Consider the following 24,597-nt stretch of genomic DNA (forward strand, 5'->3'; position numbering starts at 1 on the left):
AAGCCAAGCAGAAAAAGACAAAATACCACATGATCTCACTTATTTGTGGAATATAATGAACATAACAGTCTGAGGAATAGGGTAGACCCAGAGATGTGGAAGTAGGGCACAGAGTGACAACCCTCAGAAGAGGGGTTGGTGGGGAGAGGGAAGAGATAAACCACAGAAGTTATATGCATGTACACATAACCAATGGACATGGACAACAAAGCTGGGAACAGGGTATGGGGAATGGAGAGGAGGCTGTCAATGGGGTAAAAAAGGAGAAACATCTGTAACAAAATAAATAAATAAATAAATAAATAAATAAATAAATAAATAAATAAATAAATAAAACTGTCATAGTCTGGCTGGTGTGGCTCAGTGGTTGAGCATCAACCCATTCACCAAGAGGTCACCCGTTCTATTTCCAGTCAGGACACATGGCCAGGTTGTGGGCCTAATCCCCAGTGGGGGGCATGCCAGAGGAGGCCAACTGATGTTCTTTCTCATTGATGTTTCTCTCTCTCTCTCTCTCTCTCTCTCCCCCCCTCTCCCTTAAAATCAATAAAGGAAAAAGAAAAAAAATTGTGTTATCCTTTAAAAAAAATGCTGTGATAAACATGGTAGTGCATATATCTCTTAAAAACTCTGTTCTTATTTCCTTTGGGTATTTACAGAAGTTGAATTGCTGGATTGTATGGTAGATTTATTTTTAATTTATCAAGGAATCTCCATATTGTTTTACACTGTGGTTAGACCAATTTATATTCTCACCAACTATGTATAGTTAGCCCTTGAACAATGTGGGAGGTGAAGGGTACTGACCACCCTCCTTGAAAATTTGCGTTTAATTTAAATTGGCTCCCTGCATATGTGGATTTCCAACTACCAACTGACCCTTGAACAGTCTGGGCTTGCACTGCATGGGTCAATTGAAAAAAATCCACATACAAGTGGGCTTGTGCAGTTCAAACCCATGTTGTTTAAGGGTCAGCTGTGTAAGGGTTCCCTTTTCACCACATCCTCACCAACACTTGTTGTTTCTTGTTTTCTTGATAACAGCCATTCTAACAGTTGTGAGGTAACATCTCATTGTGCTCTTATTTGCATTTCCCTGATGATTAGTAATGCTGAGCATTTTTTCATCTGTCTGTTGGCCATTTTAATGATGTCCTATTTGGAGAAATGTCTATTTAGTTCTACCCATTTTAAAATTGTATTGTTGATTTTTTAGTATTGAGTTGACAGGGATCTTTATATGTTTTGGATATTAATCCCTTCTCTGATACATGGTTTGCAAAATTTTTCTCTCATTCTGTAGATTGTCTTATTTTGTTGATTGTTTCCTTTGCTGTGCCGAAGATTTTGAGTTTGATGTAGTCTCATTTGTTGATTTTTCTTTCTTTTTCTTTTTTTTTCCAGATAGAGTAGGAGGGAGAGAGAGAGAGAGAAACATCGACATGAAAGGGACACATCGAGTGGCTGCCACCCACACAACCCAACCAGGGCTGGTGACAAACTGCAACCAAGGTATGCGCCCCTAGCGGGAACCGAACCGAGGTCTCTCTGGACCGCAGGCCGATGCTCTAACTGCTGAGCCAAACCAGCCAGGGCTGTTGATTTTTCTTTTGTCATTTGTGCTTTTTGGCATTATACCCAACAAAGTATTGCCAAGACTGATATTAATGAACTCCTTCCCAACATTTTTTTCTAGGCATTTTATGGTATCAGGTCTTATGTTTAAGTCTTTGATCCATCTCAAGTTAACTTTTGTGAGTGGTGTGGAGATAGGGTTCCAATTTAATTCTTATTTCTCCAGTTTTCCCAGCACCATTTGTTGAAGAGACTATACTTTCCCCACTGGGTATTCTTGGCTCCCTTGTCGAATACTAGTTGACCTTATATGTCCCGGGTTTTAATTCTGACTCCTTGTTTTGTTTCACACAATGGATCATTTCCATCATTAGTGACAAACTAGGAACTATGGGCATCCCTGGCTCTGAGACAGGTCCTAACCTAATTTCAAGTGTAATATTTCAGCCCTTAGTGAGCAGATAAACAAGGAAAGAAAATGGTTCCAGAGTAATTACTTTGGTTGGGAGAGTAATCTTTTTTAGAATCACTTTTTCTCAGGCCTATGTATTTCTAATGATGCAGAAGATTGTGACTGCTGGTGGGGCTACCTTATGGGAGAAGCTGTAAGGCATCCCCACACATCTGGAGCCATGGTAGCAACAAAGCATAAAATGGTCCTGACAGTATTCCCCGCCAACCAATGCTGCTTTGAAATGTTTGACTTGACCTGTCCTGGCCAGCCCAAGCAGAAGAAAGACCATGCAGGTGCGACAAAGAGGGTCCTGGTTAGGGAGGTGTGTGTGCATGCCTCCGGGCATCAGATGTCACATCTTATCTACCTCTGCACCCCCAGCACTAGCGCAGTGTCTGGAATACAACAGGAGCTAAGTAAATGCTGCACTGCACAGAATAAACAAACTCTGACCAGCCTGCTTATTACTGTCTCTGTGACCTTAGACCAGTCACTTCATTCATCCAAGCTTAATTTCATGAAAATGATAATAACACCTGGACAAAGGGTTTATTGGAGTATGAGATGATGACACCTGAATGCACTTTGTAGACTTTAAAGCAACATGCAACTATAAGAGATGAAAGACTAGAAAACTTCCTCTCAGATGTTTTCACATGAACATTTTAGTCACTAAAAACCAGTGCCCCTCCCTCCCTCCCTCCCTCCCTCCCTCCCTCCCTCCCTCCCTCCCTCCCTCTCCTTCCTTCCTTCCTTCCTTCCTTCCTTCCTTCCTTCCTTCCTTCCTTCCTTCCTTCCTTCCAACATTTTCCTCTTCAATAAAGTATATGATCCAAGGTGTAAGAAAATATATTTTAGTTATGGGTCTCAATAGCTGTATTTTCATTTTTTTTGGAAAAAAAAAAGGTGCAGCCCGCATATAAAAATGGTTGATTGTTATTGAGTGAGATATACCAAAGTCTAAAGCATAGTTTACTTATGAAACACCAGACTTGAAAGGTATTTAAAAGTCTTCTTTTTCTGTACAAACTAATTTATATATTCCATAAGTAAAAAAGCTTTCAATGTAAATTGCAGTGCAAATTTGAAAAGCTAATTGGGAAGAAGTATTTTTACTAAAAAGGCATTAAATTTATTGGAATGGCCCTGAGGAGTCTGCCCCCTTAATGTCCAAGAGAGCTGAATGAAAGATTTACTCTGAAGTGAAAACAAACAAAAATAGAGATAGACTCCTAGGTAGAGTGAAGGCTGACAGCTAGGGTGGGTGTCTGGGGTGGTGGTGGAAGGATTAAGAAAAAAGGAAAAAACTCATGGACACACAAAACAGTGTGGTGATTGCCAGGTGGAAGGAGGTGGGGCAGTTGGAGGAGCGTGTAGGGGGGTAAATTGTTATGGAAGGAGACTTGACTTGGGGTGGTGAACACACAATACAGTGTACAGATGATGTGCTGTAGAATTGTGCACCTGAAACCTATATAATTTTGTTAACCAGTGTTACCCCAATAAATTTAATAAAAAGAAAAAAAAGTAGGAGGAACCAAGAAAGAATATAAGACTTATTGAAGAGCAAGGTAGAGTAAGGAAAAGTTAAAAAAAAGACACTGAAATCAAAGAGTCTTAAAACATATACAAAACAACAACAACAATCTAGATAGACTGTGCAACAACTTTGTGATCCTCTGTGTCTGTACATTTTTTGTACTATTGGAGGTCTAGCTTCAGGGTACTGAATTCTTAGAAGTGGGAGTGGTGATCAAAAGTAAATGAATGTGAGTTCTGGTCGGTTTGGCTCAGCAGTTGGAGCATCAGCCTGTGGACCTAAGGGTTGCGGTTTCAAATCCTAGTCAAGGGCAGGTACCTGGGTTGCAGGTTGGATCCCAGGCCCTGGTCAGGATCATATGGGAGGCAACAAATTGATGTCTCTCTCTCACATAGATGTTTTTCTCTCTCTCTCTCCCTCACTTCCACTCTATCTAAAAACCAATGGAAAAAATACTCTCAGGTGAGGATTAACAACAACAACAACAACAACAACAACAAAAAAAAAAAAGCAAATGAATGTGTAATTTTGTTAGCTATTGCCAAATTCCTCTCCAGAAGGGTTGTACCATTGTGCATTCTACTAGCAAGTGGGGAAGTATAGCCTCACCAACAGAATGTGCTGTCTTACCTTTAACTTTTGCCAGCCAAATAGGTGGGAAGGGATATGCCAGTATAGTCTTAATTTTCATTTCTCTAATTATGAATGAGGTTGAACATATTTTCATATGTTTAAGGGCCATTTAAAGACATTTTTGAATAATCTGTTCATGTATTTTGTCCATTTTTCTATACGGGTTTTAGTTTCACATCGCTCAATTTATAAGTTTTTAATGTTAGAGATACTAGCCTTTACTCCCCACCCTGAGATATAAATTGCAAATACTTTCTCCTAGTTTTTCAGTTGTGTTTTGACTTTGTTTATGGTGCTTTTTGGCATGCTAAGGTGTTTTTTTTTTAAATCAGTCCTTGTACTGTGCTAACTAGTACTCTTCTGCTGGGTATATGAGGGGCTGATTTCAGATACAGAAGTGGCCAGACTGTCCCAAGTTTAGGTGGGAGCAATGAAAGTAGAGAGAGAGAGAGAGAGAGAGAGAGAGAGAGAGAGAGAGAGAGAGAGAGTGTGTGTGTGTGTTAGGGGAGAAGAGAGTTGGGATTTTAAGTCATAATCTCCTAAAGACAGAGAGAGAAATGATAAAGAATTTGAGCTTATTGACCTGAATAGAAGACAGAAGAGGAGGTAAAAAGAAAGAACCAAACTGATCAAGAGTGAATAAGGACTTTCCAGTGTGGTTAGGTTCCAGTACCTAACAAATTGATCTTCCTGTAAATAACAGTTACAAACTCTGGATAATATTTAAAAAATAAAAATACCTAATTACCCAAGTCCTGAAGATTTTGGAGAGGAGCTTGGAGTAGATGACCAACAAGGAGTGAGTGTCCCATTTTTGCATCTTTGCCCTGTGGGTGGCTCAGTCACAGTAGTGCAAGGCAGTTACCACTTCAATAGAAAGACCTCTGTTTTTCACAGGCATTCCCAGGGAAAGAAACCTGGGGCAACTATAGAGTTTCCAGAGAGTAAGGAAGAAATCCAAGAAAGGAAGCAGCTAGACCCAGACAACCCCTAAATTATGTGTTAACCCAGCTGACCCTAGGTTGCACAGACTGAAAGCAGCTCACAGTTAAAGATTAAAGAACAGGACTGAGATGTGGATGATGGGCCCATTGCAGGACATGCCAGGTTGCAGTTTTAATCTTATAAAGTTGGTTATTTGTCAAAACAAATACTTCTCAGATTAATATAATAGAGTCCAAAGTCTCTACAGTTATGTGAACACAACATGCACAAAGTACAATTCAAATGTTTTTAGCATACGAAGAGTCAGAAAATGTTGCCCAATCTCAAAGAAAATTATAATCAATAGATGTAAATTCCCAAATGACAAAGATGTTAGATTTATAAGATAATGACTCCATTTTTTATTTTTATAGAACTAAATTTTTATAATTTTATTTTTTAAAATTAAATTTATTGGGGTGACTTTAGTTAATAAGGTTATATAGGTTTCAAGTGTCCATTTCTATGATACATGATCTGTATTTTGCATTGTGTGCCCACCACCCAAAGTCAAATTGTCTTTGGCCACCATCTATTTGGTCCCCTTTATCCTTTTCTATGCCTCCATCCCCTTTCCCTCTAGTAACACCATACTGTTAAGCACCATAATTATGCTGCTTTAAAGACAAGGACTTTAAAGCAGTATAATTATAATTATGCTCAATGAGGAATGGAAGATATGTTCATAATTAATAAAGAGATATCGTCATTGAAGCTTTATTTGTAATAGCCAAGATCTGGAAGCAGCCCAAGTGCCCATCAGCAGATGAATGGATAAAAAAGCTGTAGTACATTTACATAGTGAAATACTACTCGGCCGTAAAAAAGAAAGAAATTTAACCTTTATTGACAACATGGGTAGACCTGGAGAGTATTATGCTAAGTTAAATAAGCCAGTCAGAAAGATAAATATCATATGATTTTACTTATATGTGCCATCTAATGAACAAAACAAACAAACAAAATGGAAACAGACTCATAAATACAGAGAACAGATGGCACTGTCAGAGGTAAGGGGAGCTGGGGGTTTGGGTAAAGGAGGTAGAGGGAGTACTCAAAAAAGTCCCATAAACTAAGAGACATAGACAACAGTATAGTGAGGGAAGGGTAGGTGGAGGGAGGTAGAAGAGAGTAAAAAGGTGATAAATGGTGATGGAAGACTTGACTTTGGGTGTGAACACATAATACAATAAAAAAATAAAGAGCCCTGGCTGGGTGGCTCAACTGGTTGAAGCATCATCCCGTGCACCAAGGGATTTTGGGTTGGATTCCCAGTAAGGGCACATACCTGGGTTGTGGGTTTGATCCCTGGTCTGGGCATATGTTAGAGGCAACTGATCAATGTCTCTCTCTCTCTCTTTCAACATATCTTTGAGGATTAAAAAAAAAGAAGAAGAAAAAAGAAAACATAGGAAGCATCAACAGAGAAATAGAGAATATAAAAAAGATGCCCTGGTGGGTTTGGCTCAGCGGTTGGAGCGTCGGCCTGTGGACCAGAGAGTCCCAGGTTTGGTTCTCGCTACTGGCATGTACAAAAAAAAAAAAAAAAAAAAAAAAGAATATAAAAAAGAACCAAATGGAAATGTTAGAATTGAAAAATATAATATTTGAACAAAAATGTTCATCACATGGTCTTAATAGAACAATAGAGATGAGAGATGAGTAAATTTAAAGACAGATCAATAGAGATAATCTAATCGAAAGAAGAGAAAGAAAAATTCTGGACCAACCAACCAACCCACCAGCCAACCAACCAACAAACCAACCAACCAGCCAAACAAACAAACAAAACCCACAGAGTCTCGGGGAACTGTGGGACAATTTTAAAAGGTTTAAAATGTGGGTAATTCAAGTTTCAGTAGGACAGACGAGGGGGATAAAAATATTTGAAGAGCCCTGGCCGGTTTGGCTCAGCGGTTGGAGCGTCGACCTGCGGTCCTGAGAGACCGGGGTTCGGTTCCCGCTAAGGGTGTGTGCCTCGGTTGCAGTTTGTCCCCGGCCCTGGTCGGTCGTGCGGGTGGCAGCCACTCGATGTGTTCCTTTCACATCGATGTTTTTCTCTCTCTCTCTGTTCCTCTCTCTCCCTCCCACTCTACCTGAACAAAAAAATGGGAAAATGTCCTCGGGTGAGGATAAAAAAAAAAAAAAAATTTTTTTGAAGAAATAATGGCAGAAAGTTTCCTAGATTGGATTAAGGATATAAATTTACAGATTCAAGATCAGTGATCCCCAAACAAGAAATCAATGCTTAGTCACATCATTGTAAAGCTACTGAAAAACAAACATAAAGAGAATATTCTTGAAAGCAGCCAGAAAAATTATACTTTATATACAGGGGAAAGTATTTGGGAACTATGACTTTTAATGAGAAACCATGGAAGGCCACAAGACAGTAGAGCAATATCTTTAATATAATGAAAGAAAAAATCCTGTCAACCCATAATTCTATATATAAGAAAAATATCCTTAAAAAATAAGGGTGAAATATACATTTTTATATAAATAAAAATTAGGAGAATTTATAATCACCAGAACCATGCTATAAGAAATACTAAAGGCTCTGGCCGGTTTGGCTCAGCGGTTAGAGCGTTGGCCCGGGACAGAGAGTCCTGGGTTCGGTTCCCCCTAAGGGCATGTGCCTTGGTTGCAGTTTGTCCCTGGCCCTGGTTGGGGTCGTGCGGGTGGTGACCAGTCAATGTGTCTCTCTCACAGTGATGTTTCTCTCTCTCTCACTTCCTCCTGCTCTATCTGAAGATGAATACAAAAATATCCTTGGGCGAGGGTTAAAAAATTTTTTATAACTTGGAACAAAGCAGGAAGCAGGGAAAATATGAACAAAAACCAGAGAGGACAAACAAAAATAAAATGGTAGACCTAAATTCAATCATATCAATAGTCATGGTAAATGTGAATGGACTACACACTCCAAATAAAAGGCAGAGATGAACAGAATGGATAAAAAGTGGACTCAATTCTGCCCTGGCCGGTTTGGCTCAGCGGTCAGAGCGTCGGCCTACGGTAGGAAGAGACCCGGGTTCGGTTCCCACTAAGGGCATGTACTTCGGTTGCAGTTTGTCCCCGGCCCTGGTTGGTCGTGCGGGTGGCAGCCACTCGATGTGTCCCTTTCACGTCGATGTTTCTCTCTCTCCCTCCCACTCTATCTGTACAAAAAATGGAAAAATGTCCTCAGGGGAGGATAAAAAGAAAAAAAAAAAGTGGACTCAATTCTATGCTGTATATAAGAGATAAAATTTAAGTACATAGATACAAATGGGTTGAAAGCAAATAAATGGGAAAAGATAAACCATAAACACAGCAAGGCCTAAAAGAAATAAAAACATATGTCTACAAAGATTTGTGTATAAATATTTGTAGCAGGTTTAGTCACAGCAGGCAAAAACAACTGAAACGCCCATTAACAGGTGAATGTGGCATATTCATACCATATACTACTACTCAGAAATAAAAAGACACTAACTACTGGTATAAACAACATGGGTGAATTTCAAAATCTGAATGGAAAAAGTCAGACACAAAAGAAAAATATACCGTATGATTCCATTTATATAAAATGCAAACTAATCTATAGACAAAAAGCAGATCAGTGGCATATGACAGGGACTGAGGGAGGGATGGAGTGAGTGTAAAGGGCAAAAGAAATCTTTTGGGGGTGATGGAAATATCTTGGTTGTGGTGATGATTTGTGAGCATAGTCAGCTGTCAAAACTCACTGAATTGTACACTTTGGATGCAATTTATAGTATGTAAATTATTTCTCAATAAACTTGGCAAGGAAAATTTTTTAAATTCCAATTTTCAATAACTATCTTTTCCATTGAGCTCTAAAAATTATTTAATTCAATTTTAAAAAGGGAAGAGTTGTTTTTTCTAAGACCATGGCTTTTGTTAATGAAATAAATGTCTCTCTGTGTTAAAAATCATTATGTAATAAATACAACAGTGGTTGTAATTTAGTTCTAATGCCACAGGGAAATGACTTTAATGCAGTTATCAAAGACACACTCAAGGAACAGCTGTATTTTCTGGTCTATTTCCTAAGACTAAAAGGGGAGAAAAATCAGTATGTGGAATTTGACAATTAACCACCCCCCACCCCTGCCGCCTCCAGAATCCTTTAGGAAGCAATGAATCTTTATCTTCTATGTTTGGGGTTGTTAACATGTGGTGTTTCCTGAGAACACATATGGATAAAATACCTTTCCAAAAGAGCTTGACATCGATCCCTAGCAATGTTTAGGAGGAAATATTAAACAGATGGTTTGTGAGCACTTAGAAAGGGAACCTGATATCCTTGTGTACAAAGCTGAGAGATGTAGGCTGGTTGACAGCATCATTAGGTTGATTTGTAACTAGTTAAAACACTTACATACCCAACCAATGCAGACTGCTGTCAACCTGGACAGATGCCCTCTGGATGCTAAAATACATTGATCACTGTGGCCTTTTTAGTTTTGGCATATTTATCACTTAGCTAGTCTTTAGAAAGCTATTATAAATTTTTTATTATATGCAAATGAATACATGAAACATATATGTAAACTATGAAGCATAGCAGCATTTGAACACTCATGAACCCTTCATTTAAAAGATGAAGAACATCATCAATACTACTAAGATATCTGTATGTTTTTCCCTGATCTTCTCCAACAAAAACCTTGCCACACTAAATTTTTAAAAACAATTTCTTTCCTTTTAAAAGTAGTTTTATTGCCCTGGCTAGTTTGGCTCAGCGGTTGGAGTGTCGGCCTGAGGACCAGAGAGTTCCGGGTTTGCTTCCTGCTAGGGGCACGTACCAAAAAAAAAATTTTTTTTATTATTTTAAACAAATACTTTATTGTTTTAGTTTTGCTTCAGCTGTATGAAGAGGTGCCATATTGTATTGTTGTATGTAGCTATGTATCATTCATTTTCATAACTGTATAATATTCCACTTTGTGAATATCCCTTGTAATATTTATGCCTTATTCAATGGACATTTGAGAAGATTTTGATTTTGGGCTTTTTGAATAATGATATCCACATTCTTGTCTCCAGGTGCATATTGTAAAGGTTTTTCTATGGATATTCTCTTAGGAATGCAATTGCTAGGAATAGGGTATTGTGAATATTACTTCAACAAAATTACAAGTTGTGTACCAATTTATATTCTATCAGTGTGTAAGAATTCCTATTGCTCTGCTGTTGTCAATACAGCAGACTTATTACCTTTTTGCAACCTAGTGGGCATAAAATGATATATCATTGTTTTAATTTGTATTTCCCTGATTACTAATGAGGGTGAGAATTTTTCTTATGTTTATTTGCCACTTAAATTTTTTCTTCTGTGAAATGCCTGTTTAGATCTTTTGCTCATTTCAAAATTAGATTGTCTTTTTAAAAAAAATGAATTTAAGGCATTCTTTATTCTGTATACCAATTCTTTATTGATAATATGAGTTGGAAATATTGTTATAATTTATCTTATCACTTTCTTTGTGGTATCTTTTGATGAACAGAAATTCTTAATTTTAAAGTAGTCATACTTAACAATCTTTTATTTTATGGTGGCAAACTTTGTGTCTCATTCAGGAAATCCTTCCTTCTTTTTTCTACCTCTGGTCATACAATTTTATTCTTTTTTTAAAGTTAAGTTTAATTTTTTCCCCATCACCACTTATCCCCCCTATACTCTCTTCCACCTTTATCCCCTTTCCCCCCAACAATCACCACACAGTGTGGTCTTCTTAATTTTCTTATAAAAGTTATAAAGGTTTACCTTTCATATATAAGTCTTTAATCCACCTAAAATATATTTTATGAATGGTGTGTGGTAAGGATCAAATTTTATTTTGCCCACATGGGATACTGATAATTCCAGTAATTTTTTTTTTTTTTTTAATTTTTTTTTCTTTATTGATTTTTTTTTGTTTGTTTTTTATCCTCACCCGAGGACATTTTCCCATTTTTTTGTTCAGGTAGAGTGGGAGGGAGAGAGAGGAACAGAGAGAGAGAGAAACATCGACGCGAAAGGAACACATCCAGTGGCTGCCACCCGCACGACCGACCAGGGCCGGTGACAAACTGCAACCGAGGTACGCGCCCTTAGCGGGAACCGAACCCAGGTCTCTCAAGACCGCAGGTCGACGCTCTAACCGCTGAGCCAAACCGGCCAGGGCAATTCCAGTAATTTTTAATGATCAGATCCATCCTTTTCCCACTGGCCTGCCATGCCAACTTAGTCACATATCAAATTTTCATAATGTGGCTGTCTGCTTCTGGGCTCTCTAATCTGTTCTAGACTGAACAATTTGTCTATTTCTGTTTCAATATGACACTATCTTAATTAGAATTGCCTTATAATCAATCATCTTAATATCGGGTAAGGCAAACCTTTAGCCTTAATATATGCCTTAGTCATATATATATGAACTTGACAAGTTCATCAAAAACTATGATAGGATTTTGGTTGGAATTGACAGATCAATTTGAGGATAACTGAATTCTTACAATATAAATGTTTGTATCCATTAATCTGCTCCACTTATAATTATATCTTCTTTTAAAAATTAAATTTTCTAAGAGTTTGTTTCTAATTGTAGAAATGCTATTGATTTTTTTATATTGACCTTATATCCAACCACCTTGTTGAACTCTTACTAATTGTAATAATTTTTACATAGAATTTTTTAGTTATTAATGTAGTCAATCAAATATGTTTCAAATAATGTTAGTTTTATTCCTTTCCAATCTTCATACTTTTTACTACTTTTCTTATCTTATAAGACTAGGACAACCATGTTGAATCAAAATGGTTATGAGGCATCCATATCTTATTCCTGATTTTTGAAGGCAATATTTTTTACATTTTGCCATTAAGAATTATATTTATTGTATATTTTAGGTAAATACACTTTGCCAAGTTAAGGAAATTATTTTCTATTCCTACTTTATTAAGAGTTTTCACTTAAATAGTGAATGAATGCTAATTTTATCATATCTTTTTAATCTATTAAGACTATTTTTTTTTACCTTTTAATCTGTTGATGTGATAAATTATACATTTCTATTGCTTAATCACCTTGTATTACTGGGATAAATTTAACCTAGTCAGTATTGTATTCTTTTTTTACATATGACTGGGTTATTTAATTGTTTTATCTATTTCCATGAGTGAATTGGCTTGTAATTTTATTTTCTTACATTGTCCTTGTCTAGTTTTCTACTTGGGAAGTGTTTTCTTTTTTCTTCTTATTTTTTAATTTCCAAAAGAGTTTATATAAGACTGGAGTGATGTATTACTCGGAAGTTTAATAGAACTTGAATGTAAAACCATCTAGGATTGGCATATTATGGGAACAATATTAAAAAACAATTTTTTATTTCTGAGTCAAATTTGGTATCTTTGTAGGAATGTGTCCATTGCTGTTTAAATGTTTGAATATATATTTATATCTGTATTTATGTTCCCTTTTCCCAAACCTAACATAGTTTCTTGAGTCTTTCTTCTTCTTCCTTCATTGGTTTTATCAAAGTATCCTCTGTTTTATCAGTTTTTTCAAAGAACCAACTTTTGAATTGTTGATTATCTCTATTGCTCTTTTCAACTGAGGCAGTGTAAAGCATGTCTGTTTTGGAGCCAGACTGCTTAGATTCGAATCCCTGTTCTGTTGCTTAACTGAGAAACATTGGGAAATTTAATTTGGATAAGACACTATGTCTTAGTTTCTTCATATACATACATGATGATTGAATAAGATAATATGTGGAAACTATTTAGAATGGAAAGTTTTTGAACAGTAAGCATTCAATAAAATGTTGCTGTTAATATGATCTATAAACAGATGTTAGTGTATGTTAAGAGACTGTGGCTTTTATTTCACCTATCTTTTCATTGAGGCTCAGAACTTATTTAAAAAATGAATCAAACTAGCAGCATTATTCCCTTGTTTGATGGCTCTTCCATGGGGTTAACTTTGGCTGCTGGAATTAGCAGGCTCTTCTAGATCCTAAACTTACAATCAAGAGCTAGCATTAGGAATTACTCTAAGGTATAGGGTTGGCTTATAGGTAAAGAAGGCATAGAAAGATAAAGAAGGCATCCAGTTTCCCCTGTGAGAGGTATACTTCTTCATATTTTTATTTCTTTTTTTTTTTTTATCCTCACCTGAGGATATTTTTCCATTTTTTGTACAGATAGAGTGGGAGGGAGAGAGAGGAAGGGAGAGAGAGAGAGAAACATCGACGTGAAGGGACACATCGAGTGGCTGCCACCCGCACGACCAACCAGGGCCGGGGACAAACTGCAACCGAAGTACGTGCCCTTAGCGGGAACCGAACCTGGGTCTCTCCGGACCGCAGGCCGACGCTCTAACCGCTGAGCCAAACTGGCCAGGGCTATATTTTTATTTCTTAAACCAACACTTTCTACTTTCTAGTCCTCTTTTTAAGAGCAAAAAAAGAAACAAAATAGATAAATAACAAAAACTATGGAAAACTTGTATATTATGTTACATGAAAATAAAAAATTATATACATGAGTTATAATTATGTAACCTAAACATGATTGTGGACAACTGAGAGACAATGTGCAAAAATAAAATCAGTGTAATGGAATAGTGAGATTATGAATGATTTTTAATTAAAATATTATTTTATGGTCATATCTTCTTTTTAATAAAAAGTTATTAGAGCCTGATATTTTCTCAGTAAAAAGACATATAAAAAGGTACTACTACTATTTATATCAACAGATAACATTTACTTACTGCTCACATGTACCAGGCACTGTTCTAAGTGCTTTACATGCAAATTGTATTTAATTCTCATAAAAATCCTAAGAGGTAGCTATTATTATTAGCCCTATTTTATAATCAAGACAATTGTGGAATAAAGAGTTTAAGCAACTTGCTCAAGGTCACACTGTTCTTCGGTAAAATGTAAAAATCCAACTGGATGGTTAAATAAATGGTGATGAATTTACACATTGGAATACCTCACAGCTATCAAAAGGAATGGGATAGATCTCTATGTGCCAGTATGGATAAAAATATTGGGTAAACAGTTAAATGAAAAACATAAAAATGCAGAACAGTGGGTACTGTATTGTCCTATTTTTGTCAAAGTAAATAATATCAACAACAATAATGTTACATGTATGTCTATATTCATTTATGTGTAGGGAAAGCAATTCAGTAGAACATGTCTTATACTGTTGATGGTGTTTATCTCTGGAGGATAGAATTTGGGTTGTTTCAAACTGTCTATATTATATTTCTGTAATGCTTAAATTTATATAACTTGTAATAACAAATTAAACTAACTAGATACTACAAAGAGTGCTAGGCAGGATCTTTCAGCTAAATTTTAAAGTAAGGAAAAAATGAACAAGTTGGACCAAGCAGAAACAGATAAAAGGAAGTGCTATTTACCATTCAGTTAGAAGAAAATATATAATAGGCTATATAGGCTGAAAATTTATAGAAAACCCTAACTGATATGTGATTTAAAGTTAATTTTTTTCATTTTAGATCTTATTGAAGAACTTTCTAAAGTGTGAGTCTACTTTCTTAATTTCTAAGTTTACTTTTTCTTCTTTGATTCTGGATCTTTTAATGATTAGTTCTCACTGTACAGGGCTGCACTAAAGAACACAGAATTTATTTATTTATTTATTTATTTATTTATTTAATCATTTAAATTTTTTTCTTTCTTTATTGAGTTTAGAGAGAGAAGAAGGGAGAGGGAGAGAGAGATAGAAACATCCATGAGAGAAAACATCGATTGGCCGCCTCCTGTATGCCCCCCCAATGGGGTTTTGGCCCACAACCTGGGCATGTGCTCTGACAGGGAATTGAACCGGTGACCTTTTGGTACATGGGTCAATGCTCAACCGCTGAGCCACACTGACATGGCAAAAACACAAAATTTAGACTAATCAAAGGGCATAGTTTCATAGTTATTTTTTAAATTAATCTGCAATATCAACATTTCCTTGTAACATGTTCTTTTTTCCTTCAAAAAGTGGTGTATAGACCATTTTTATTTATTTGATGATCATGGCTATCAAAGTTTAAAAAATTATATATAATAGATTTAAGAAGTGTGTGAATCAATTCATGATATTCATGGGCTACAAAGGGAAGCTATGGGTGATTGGGATATGTTTCTATTTGAGTTGGTGCCAGAGAGTGGACCAGAGCCTCTCCCAAATCATTTGATTTTTTTCCAGTCATGCAGTTACTTATTCAACAAACATTTATTGAGAGTCTACTATGTGTCAGGCAGATGATATATGCTGGTGATACAGAGATATTTAAGACATAGTCATATTCTCAGGTAATTCACAATCCACTTGGGACCTAGCTATTAAAAAAAAATCTAAAAAACATTAAACCATTTATATACAATAAATTTTAAGTGTTAATATGACAATAGTTAACTTTTACTGAGAATTTATTATGTACTAAGTAATTAACATACATGATCTCATTTAATTCCCACAACTGCCTAGGGTAGGAATTAATAACTAAGGCGTTTACAGGCTAACTACCTTGCTTAAAGTCACATAGCTAGTATGTTTTAGAACTCAAATTTAAGCTTAGGCAACTTAATTCTGAATCACGCATCCTTCTGAGAATGAGAGAAGCTAATGTTAGTCTCTTGATAAGAACACCAAGATGAAACAACATGTAACAGAATAAAGAAATTAATTATGAAGAAAATACAGGCAAAGTAGGAAGATTTCAAGTCATGAATCAGAGGTACACTTAACCCACAAAAGGAATTACAAGCAATTTATGGGGTGATGCATTATTTATAAGCAAATAGGAAATTACTGGAAGAATTATCAACAGTGACACAAGGTAGAAAGCTGCTTTCCTGCATCTAAAAGCTCATCAATACAGCTCTAGCCACTAACAATTCTAAATAAAGGCAAAAGGCAGTCTCAGAGTACTCTGAGCTCTGTGCATTAGAGATACAGTAAGTTCTTTCTGGGTACAGTTACTGAAGGAAGAAAAGGACATAATCCATGCCTGATCTGTTCATGGCCAAAGAGAAAGAAAAAGAACTTCTCACTCACAGATTCAATTTGAGAACTCACTGGGAAGGACTATGAATGAAGGACGGGAAACTATGATTGCCTAGCCTGGGTCATAGCCCACTCTGTGACAAGGAAGGTTGAGGTATTACAAGAGATAGGGGATACAGGGGATGCTGGGCAGACCAAGAACAGCCTCCGTAGGCATCATTGTCATCAATTCATTCAACGGTTATCTACTGATAATCTAGTACATGCTATACACTGGAGCACAAAAATGAGTAAGACAAGTTTCTAATCCCAAGGTCCTTACAATTTAATGAAGACAGAAAATACATCAGGTATTGTATAATTTTAGGTGAGAAGGCAAAATTATCATGCTATAAAGCAGTGGTAAACAATTCTACATGGTATATAATTAAGCGCTAAATTTTGTGGTGCAGACCACAAGTGATGTGTTGTTTTAAGAAGGAAAATCACTACAGTAGTCACAAACTTGAATTAGACATTAAAGCAGCGGTTCTCAACCTGTGGGTCGTGACCCCTTTGGGAGTTGAACTACCCTTTCACAGGGGTTGCCTAAGACCATCAGAAAACACATATTTCCGATGGTCTTAGGAACCTGGACACCGCTCCTCTATCCATCTCCAGGCGGGTCTGCCCACATGCAGGTCCACCCACATACAACATGAGGAACTGTATTAAAGGGTTGTGGCGTTAGGAAGGTTGAGAACCATTGCCTTAAAGAATGGGGAGGGTTTGCTGGAAGAAGACAGGGGAAGGAATTCAGAGGAAACAAGAGGGAAGTCAGAGGAAAAAGCTACTGTGAGTGGAGGGATGGAGAGAGAAAGAAGGGCAGAGTGAAGAGACTGACTTGAGAAAAGCAGAGTGTGTGCAGTAGGGTCCAGCTCATAAACCACACAGATAAGGCTGGTTACCCTTCCTCCCTCCCTGACCAGAACAATGTCAGTGACCTCATGATGCTGGAAGGATCCACACGTGTCAGAATCTGACAGGAAACACACCCCTAGCTACCAACCCCCTGACTAATTAGGGAGTAAAGGGCAGAGTGAAGTTATCCAGGTGGGACCAGGAAGAGATCAACGGTATCAGAATAGTGGTCATCTCCTCGTGTGCACAATCTTGGAGAAGGCCAATATAGACAGAAAGAGCTGCTGGAGGGTAAACTGTATCTTGACTGTTGGATAATTTAAAACCAGTTAAAAATTTCTTAAACTCCATAATTTGGGAATCTCTATCTGACTTCCTGACTAAAATCTTTTCATAAATTTCCATTACTTTGTCTTAGTACTGTGTCTTAGAATGGATTTAGCCCTTCTCGATCTAACTCTTGCTTCCCTTTACCGTGTCACTCCCACCATGGCCTGATAAAGCTCCAGTCATAGGCAACCATAGACACAACTGAAAGTTTGATTCATCTCACTTTCTCATGTTCCTGGTCTCCTGTTTGAGCCCCCTTTCCTCTTCTTCTGCTTGACTAATTCCTACTTGTCCTTTAAGACTCGGTTTGAAGAAAATTTCTTTTGGAAGTGTAGGATTTATTGGCAGGGACCTGGATGCCAGTGGTTGCTGGGTGGGGGTGGACAGGGTGGGGACACTAGGACTGGAAGATAATTGTTCCATCAAACTTCACTTATAAAACATGAATTCAAAGATAAAAATTATTAAGAATGTCACGACAGCAAACTAAGAGCATTAAGTCCTAACCACAGGGCTTTTATGAGTGCAGGACCCTGTGTGACTGTACCCGGCAAAAGCCCACAAAGCTAGCCCTGCATAAAAGTCTGTTCATAGAGCATTGGTCAATAACAAAATGTAATAAAACAAATTGTTCACTAGTAAGGGATTGAACAAATAAATTATGGTCTAACCACACAGTAAAAAAAAAAATCATGTAGCCAGTAAAAAATGAGACAGATCAACTTACAGATATTAACATAGATCGCTGACTAAAACACTAAGGTTATAGAATATTATATATGTAATTATCCCATTAAAATGTTAAATATAGTTGGCCCTCCATATCCACGGGTTCTGCATTTGTGGATTCAACCAAGTGGATTTAAAATGTTAAAAAAAAAGTTACAATGTTGCTGATATCTTATGTAGTTAGGCCTACCTACAATGGTTTCATCTATACTGAACATGTACAGACTTTTCATTTTGATCATTATTCCCTAAACAATACAGTATAATAACTATTTACATTGTATTATGCATTATAAGTAATCTAGGGATGATGTAAATTATGCTGGTGGATGTGCATAGGTTATATGTAAATACTACACCACTTTACATAAGGAACTTGAGCATCTGCAGATTAAAACTTTTTTTAAATTTATTTATTTTTAGAGAGAGAGGAAGGGAGATAGAGAAATACTGATTTATTCCACTTATTTGGTCGGTTCTTGTATGTGTCCTGACCGGGGATCAGACCTGCAACCTTGGCGCATTGGGACAATGCCCCAATCAAGCAACCTGTCCAGGAGCATCTGCAGATTTTAGTATCCATGGGGATTCTGGAACGAATCCCCTGTAGACACTGAGGGACAAATGTGTGTGTGTGTGTGTGTGTGTGTGTGTGTGTGTGTGTGTATGTATATATATATATGAATGTCTACCTAAAGGAGTGTTAGGAGGGATACCCAAATGTCTTAAAAGTGACTAGAGGAAGGATTTTTTACTTTTTATACCTATAATATATATTGTTTCTGAAATTAAAAATATGATTTAAAAATTCAACTCTGACACCTAGAAACACTCGTCTGACCCACAGTGAAATCTGTTGGCTTCATTTCATTTAAGAACAAAAAAAGGTGGTGGAAAATAGTCTTCCTGATCTGTAAAAACTATTCATTAAAATTCTTACCATTCTTTCTACCTTTTCATTTAATTCTTACCATCATTGCTGGGCTCTTCGATAGGGGATGCCGAGTCCAAACACTCTAGGGCTCCCTTTGTGATCTCAACCACCTGAAGCCTCCTGACTCTGACTAGGTCTGTGTCTTTCAATCCTTCCTCCAGTTGTTTGACCACCTCTTTTCCAGGTTGGGAAGTCATAACAGTAATCTGGAAATAAATCCATGAATCAATGTGTCTGCCTTCCCTTGCATACAGAGTGAGGAACATAGGTTAGATCTATAAGATAAACAGAGGAGAAGTCTGTGTGGCTATTGTCTTTAGGGCAAAGAAGAGCATTTAATTGTACCTTACAAATCAAAGTTCATTTGACAGATTATTTTGGGATCATCACAGGACCCTTCCAAACAGGGTGAGCCTACCCTAGAAGTCATCCCTGTGTCTTAGTTTTTAAAGATTGCTTGAAGCAATGATAGTATCTGTCCTGCTCATAATACCTTGATTTTATGAGGAAATAAACAAAATCAGATGCTTAAATTCCACTCACTAAATGTGAACTGAATAGCATAGAGCCTATATGCTACTTTTTCACAATGGTGCTTCCATGTAGATTTCTTTCCTTGCTTAGCCTGGATCCAGTCGAGCTCTTTCTTTTGAATTCATTCTTGATCAATATATCTGACCTGAAGGAATATTGAGGTGTTTGTGTATAATTTGAATATTTTATTCCATCTGAATGAATGCACTTTGTTTTTTATTAGCAGTTTTGTCTTGAATTTAAAAATCTGGGAAGCAATTCTTTTTTGTACTTGGACATTTTTGATTGAGGAAGAGAGATGTAGATGAAAGCACAATTATTTTTTAAATTGGTTTAAAAAAATCTATTCGATACCTGAGGTTACCAGGGAGTGTAAGTGTTTTAACTCACACTCACACACTCAAAGGACTATGCAGTCAGGCCTTATTATATTTTTAAGATTGTCTCAGTCTGGTACCAGAAATTTAGAAAATTTTACACTTGCACATTTGCTAATCCCAAGAAAACCTACTCCTTTTGATGCCAAGATTTGATTAAGAAGAGTTCAAGTTCTTAAGGGTACTCAGAAAGTATAAATATAGACACCAATCTAGACAGTTTAATGATTGCTTTACAAGTTCCAAAAATCCGAAGGCAGATGGCATATTCAGATTTTACTTTCAGTTTTCCCTTATAATTTACTTCAGTGAATTACTTATTTATGTAGAGCTCCTCTTTATGCCTAGTTGTGTACTAAGAATTGTACAGGTTATAGGAAAAAGGGACGATGTGCAGGGAGCTGAAAATCTAGTCTTAAAAATTACTTTCAATGTGTATGAAACTTAGAACAATATAAGAATGATAAATAATGAAGCATCTATATGGACTGAAGTGGGAAGATGGCTTAGACTCCTAAGGCCAGTATCTCCTACCTCCAAGGAAGTGTAGGTCAGAGCTGCGCCTGTGGCCATATGTCTGCTGTACTGTTTGAACTGCTGGAGCCCATCTTCTACTGCTAGCTGCAGAGAAGTGCCTTGTGGTCTGAAACAACCTTCTCTCTGTAACATGCGGAGTTCTGAGATGCATGCTTGCAGCCTAGCAAAGTTCCCTTTCACTTGCTGCAGAGAAAAATGAATCAAAGATACAAATCTTTAGTGACCCAGGTTTCAGGTTAATTGGGAGTCTAACTTCATTATCAGTTACTCGTCAGGAGTCCCTTCTCTTTTTAAAAATCTGTTTATTTGACTAACATTAACTGAATGCCTACTATGTTCTAGGCACTGCACTCAAATCTTCCCTATACCAAAAGAACAAAAATTTGCAGCCATAGGGCTTTGATTATGTGGAGTTACCAGAAACAGAAAAGGAAGTGTTTTAACTCATTCACTCACCCAAAGGAAGGTCCAGTTGTTACTGCTTAGTTTTACTTTGGGTGGCCTACAAATAGGAGACTTAACGGGATTAATCTTTTTTTTTTTTTTCCAAATCTTTATTTTTGGATGTAAAATGTATTACAGATGTTCCACATTTTTCCCCCATTGACCCCCTCCTCCCCCCTCCCGCCCCCCTCCCACCTTTTCCCACACTATTGTCTGTGTCTATTGGTTATGCATATAAGTTCTTTGGTTTATAACGGGATTACTCTTAAACATTATCTTTATTTCTCAGTCAGTCTAAGCATTCTCTATTCAAGAGTGGCATTTTGCCCTGGCTTAGTGGTTAGAACATCTGCCCGTGAACCAAAGAGTCTCAGGTTTGATTCTGGCCAAGGGCATATACCTCAATTGAGGTTTGTCCCCGGTCCTGGTTGGGGTTGTGTGGGAGGCAACCAATCAATGTCTCTCTCTCACATCGATGTTTCTTTTTCTCTCTTCCTCTCTCTCTCCCTCCATCTCTATCTGAAGATAAATGGACAAATATCCTTGGGTAAGGATTAAAAAAAAAAAAAAGAGTAGTGTTCTCCCCAGAAATGAGGGTTTTGATGTGGTTGATCATTTCATAACTGATAAGGTCCTACCTAATTTGCTCCTCAGGATCATTTCAGTAAATCAGAGGTGCTTGGTTTTGTCTGCAGTCAGCTCAAGGAGCCAAGAGGTAAACTTCTTGGTTCTCTTCATACTCTTTTATAAAAACATGCTATCAGGAAGTAATCTAATATAATCTGATTCTAGATTAATGCTACATCTCCTAAGGGTATATGCATTTTTGAATAAATGGAATGAAAATCTGTGACACTATTTGAAGAAATTCCAAGCAGGTGGGGGCTGGGGGTGGTGGGAAGGAATTATATTTTGGGATGAGGAAACCTTCCTGACCAAAGAGCAGAGCAGAAATACTTGTAAAATGCACATAAAATTTATGAGCATGAGTTATAATACTGCCAGGGTACAAAACTGTTTAGGTCAATGCTGTCCCACTCAGTTCCACAGCTGCTTACTTTGCTTACCTCCTCCTTTCCCTGAGTCTCTGGGAAAAACACAAAAGATAGGGCATAGTTCTTACACAAAGAGAATTTGCAAACTAGGTAGAAAGATAAGAAACTTACTCAAGAAAAAAAATGAGAACAAATAAGACTATAAGTAGAGAATAACAGCTTTTGAGCATTTCTTTTCATGTATGCCTAAAAGAATCTGAAGAATAAAATACTTCTTTATACATTTTTAAATTGACATCTAGATTTTATTTTTTAAAATTATTTTTATTAATTTGTTTTTGTTACACATGTGTCTCCTTTTCCCCCCATTGATACCCTCTTCCCCATCCCCCCAACAAAGCCCCATCCCCAGCTTTGTTGTCTACGCCCATTGGTTATACATATATGCATATAAGTTCTGTGGTTTATCTCTTCCCCCCCAACATCCCCTCTTCTGAGGTTTGTCAGTCTGTACCCTACCTCTATGTCTCTGGGTCAATTTTGTTCATCAGTTTGTTTAGTTCATTATATTCCACAAATAAGTGAGATCATGTGATATTTGGCTTTCTCTGCTTGGCTTGTTTTGCTTAGCATAATACTCTCCAGGTCCCTCCATGTCATCTCAAATGATAAGAGATCATTCTTTCTTACAGCTGCATAGTATTCCATTGTATACATGTACCACAGCTTTTTTATCCACTTATCTACTGATGGACACTTGGGTTGTTTCCAGATCTTAGCTATTGTAAATAGTGCTGCTATGAACATAGGGGTACATATATTCTTTTTGATTGGTGTTTCAGGCTTCTTAGGGTATATTCTTAGAAGTAGGATCACTGGATCAAATGGCACCAAGAAACAAAAAGAGAGAAACCAAATAAACAAAATCAGAAACAAAAGAGGAGAAGTAACAACTGACACCACAGAAATACAAAGGATCATCGAAACATACTATGAACAATTATACGCCAACAAATTGGACAATCTAGGAGAAATGGACAAATTTCTAGAAACACACAGCCTCCCAAAACTGAACCAGGAAGAGATAGAAAATTTGAACAAATCACTAACAACAAAGGAAATTGAAGATGTAATTAAGAAACTCCCAGCAAACAAAAGCCCAGGCCTGAATGGCTTTATGGGGGAGTTTTACCAAACATTCAAAGAAGAGCTAATACCCACTCTTCTCAAACTATTCCAAAAAATCAAGAATATGGAATACTTCCAAACTCATTATATGAGGCCAGCATAATTCTAATTCCAAAACCAGATAAAGACACTACAAAGAAAACTACAGGCCAATATCCCTGATGAACACAGATGCCAAAATCCTTAACAAAATATTAGCAAATCAGATCCAGCAATACATCAAAAAAATTATTTACTATGACCAAGTGGGATTCATCTCAGGGATGTAAGGATGGTACAATATTCACAAATCAATAAATGTAATACACCACATCAATAAAATGAAAGATAAAAACCATATAATCATATCAATAAATACTGAAAAGGCATTTGACAAAATCTAGCACCCATTTCTGATAAAAATGCTCAGCAATGTGGGAATAGAGGGATCATATCTCGGCATCTAGATTTTAAAATTCTAAGTGTAAGTAGTTGCTAAGGATGTAACTTCAGGTATATTTTAAATATCAATATTTAAAAATAAAACTATAACATCACTCTTCATAATCCAATGAAATCTAAATACCATAGCAATTTGATACTCACCATTATTCAATTTAAAAAGTACATGAGCAAGCTCTTTTTTAAAAACACATTTTTATATAATTTCTTTTTCTGCTTGAACTCATATTTCCATTTCACTTTTTCCACAGTTTTATCATAATGCAATATAATTTTTTGGTTGGTAATCTTCTATTTATCATCTTATCATACTTTTCTGCATCAAAAATATTTACATTTTATAAAATTTTAAAATTTCCTGTGACCATACACTCTAAGGGGTGATCTAGATTGAGTTATTATTAGAATTATTGCTCATATATAAATCAATTAAAACAACCTATATTACTGATTTTTTATTTATTTAATTTATTTATTATTATTATTATTTTTATCCTCACCCGAGGACATTTTTCCATTTTTTGTACAGACAGAGTGGGAGGGAGAGAGAGGAAGAGAGAGAGAGGGAAACATCGATGTGAAAGGGACATATCGAGTGGCTGCCACCCGCACGACCAACCAGGGCCGGGGACAAACTGCAACCAAGGTACATGCCCTTAGCGGGAACCGAACCCGGGTCTCTCCGGACCGCAGGCGGACGCTCTAACCGCTGAGCCAAACCGGCCAGGGCTATATTACTGATTTTGATATGTAATAATTAGCATTAAGCATGAACATTAATCAAAAATGCATCTTTTTGCAAATTAAAACAACAATGAGGTATCACCTCACACCTGTCAGAATGGCCGCCATCAACACATCATCAAACAACAAGTGCTGGCGAGGGTGTAGAGAAAAGGGGACTCTAGTACACTGCTGGTGGGAATGCAGACTGGTGCAGCCACTGTGGAAAACAATATGGTGTTGTCCGGCC

General features: G+C 36.9%; 1 protein-coding gene across 1 annotated transcript in view; it reads right to left on the reverse strand.

The window, feature by feature from the left end:
• Positions 1-24,597, reverse strand: part of LOC118630952 (meiosis 1 associated protein) — an 86,278-nt gene that overhangs the window by 36,945 nt on the left and 24,736 nt on the right. Inside the window, exons 3-4 of the mRNA XM_036263222.1 lie at positions 20,554-20,739; positions 19,146-19,314 (exon numbers count right to left, since the gene is read on the reverse strand). Coding sequence (XP_036119115.1) covers positions 19,146-19,314; positions 20,554-20,739 — 355 coding nt within the window. The remainder of the gene's footprint in view (positions 1-19,145; positions 19,315-20,553; positions 20,740-24,597) is intronic.

The sequence above is a fragment of the Molossus molossus genome, unplaced genomic scaffold (genome assembly GCF_014108415.1).
Source record: "Molossus molossus isolate mMolMol1 unplaced genomic scaffold, mMolMol1.p scaffold_m16_p_15, whole genome shotgun sequence".
In the NCBI taxonomy this organism is placed as follows: domain Eukaryota; kingdom Metazoa; phylum Chordata; class Mammalia; order Chiroptera; family Molossidae; genus Molossus; species Molossus molossus.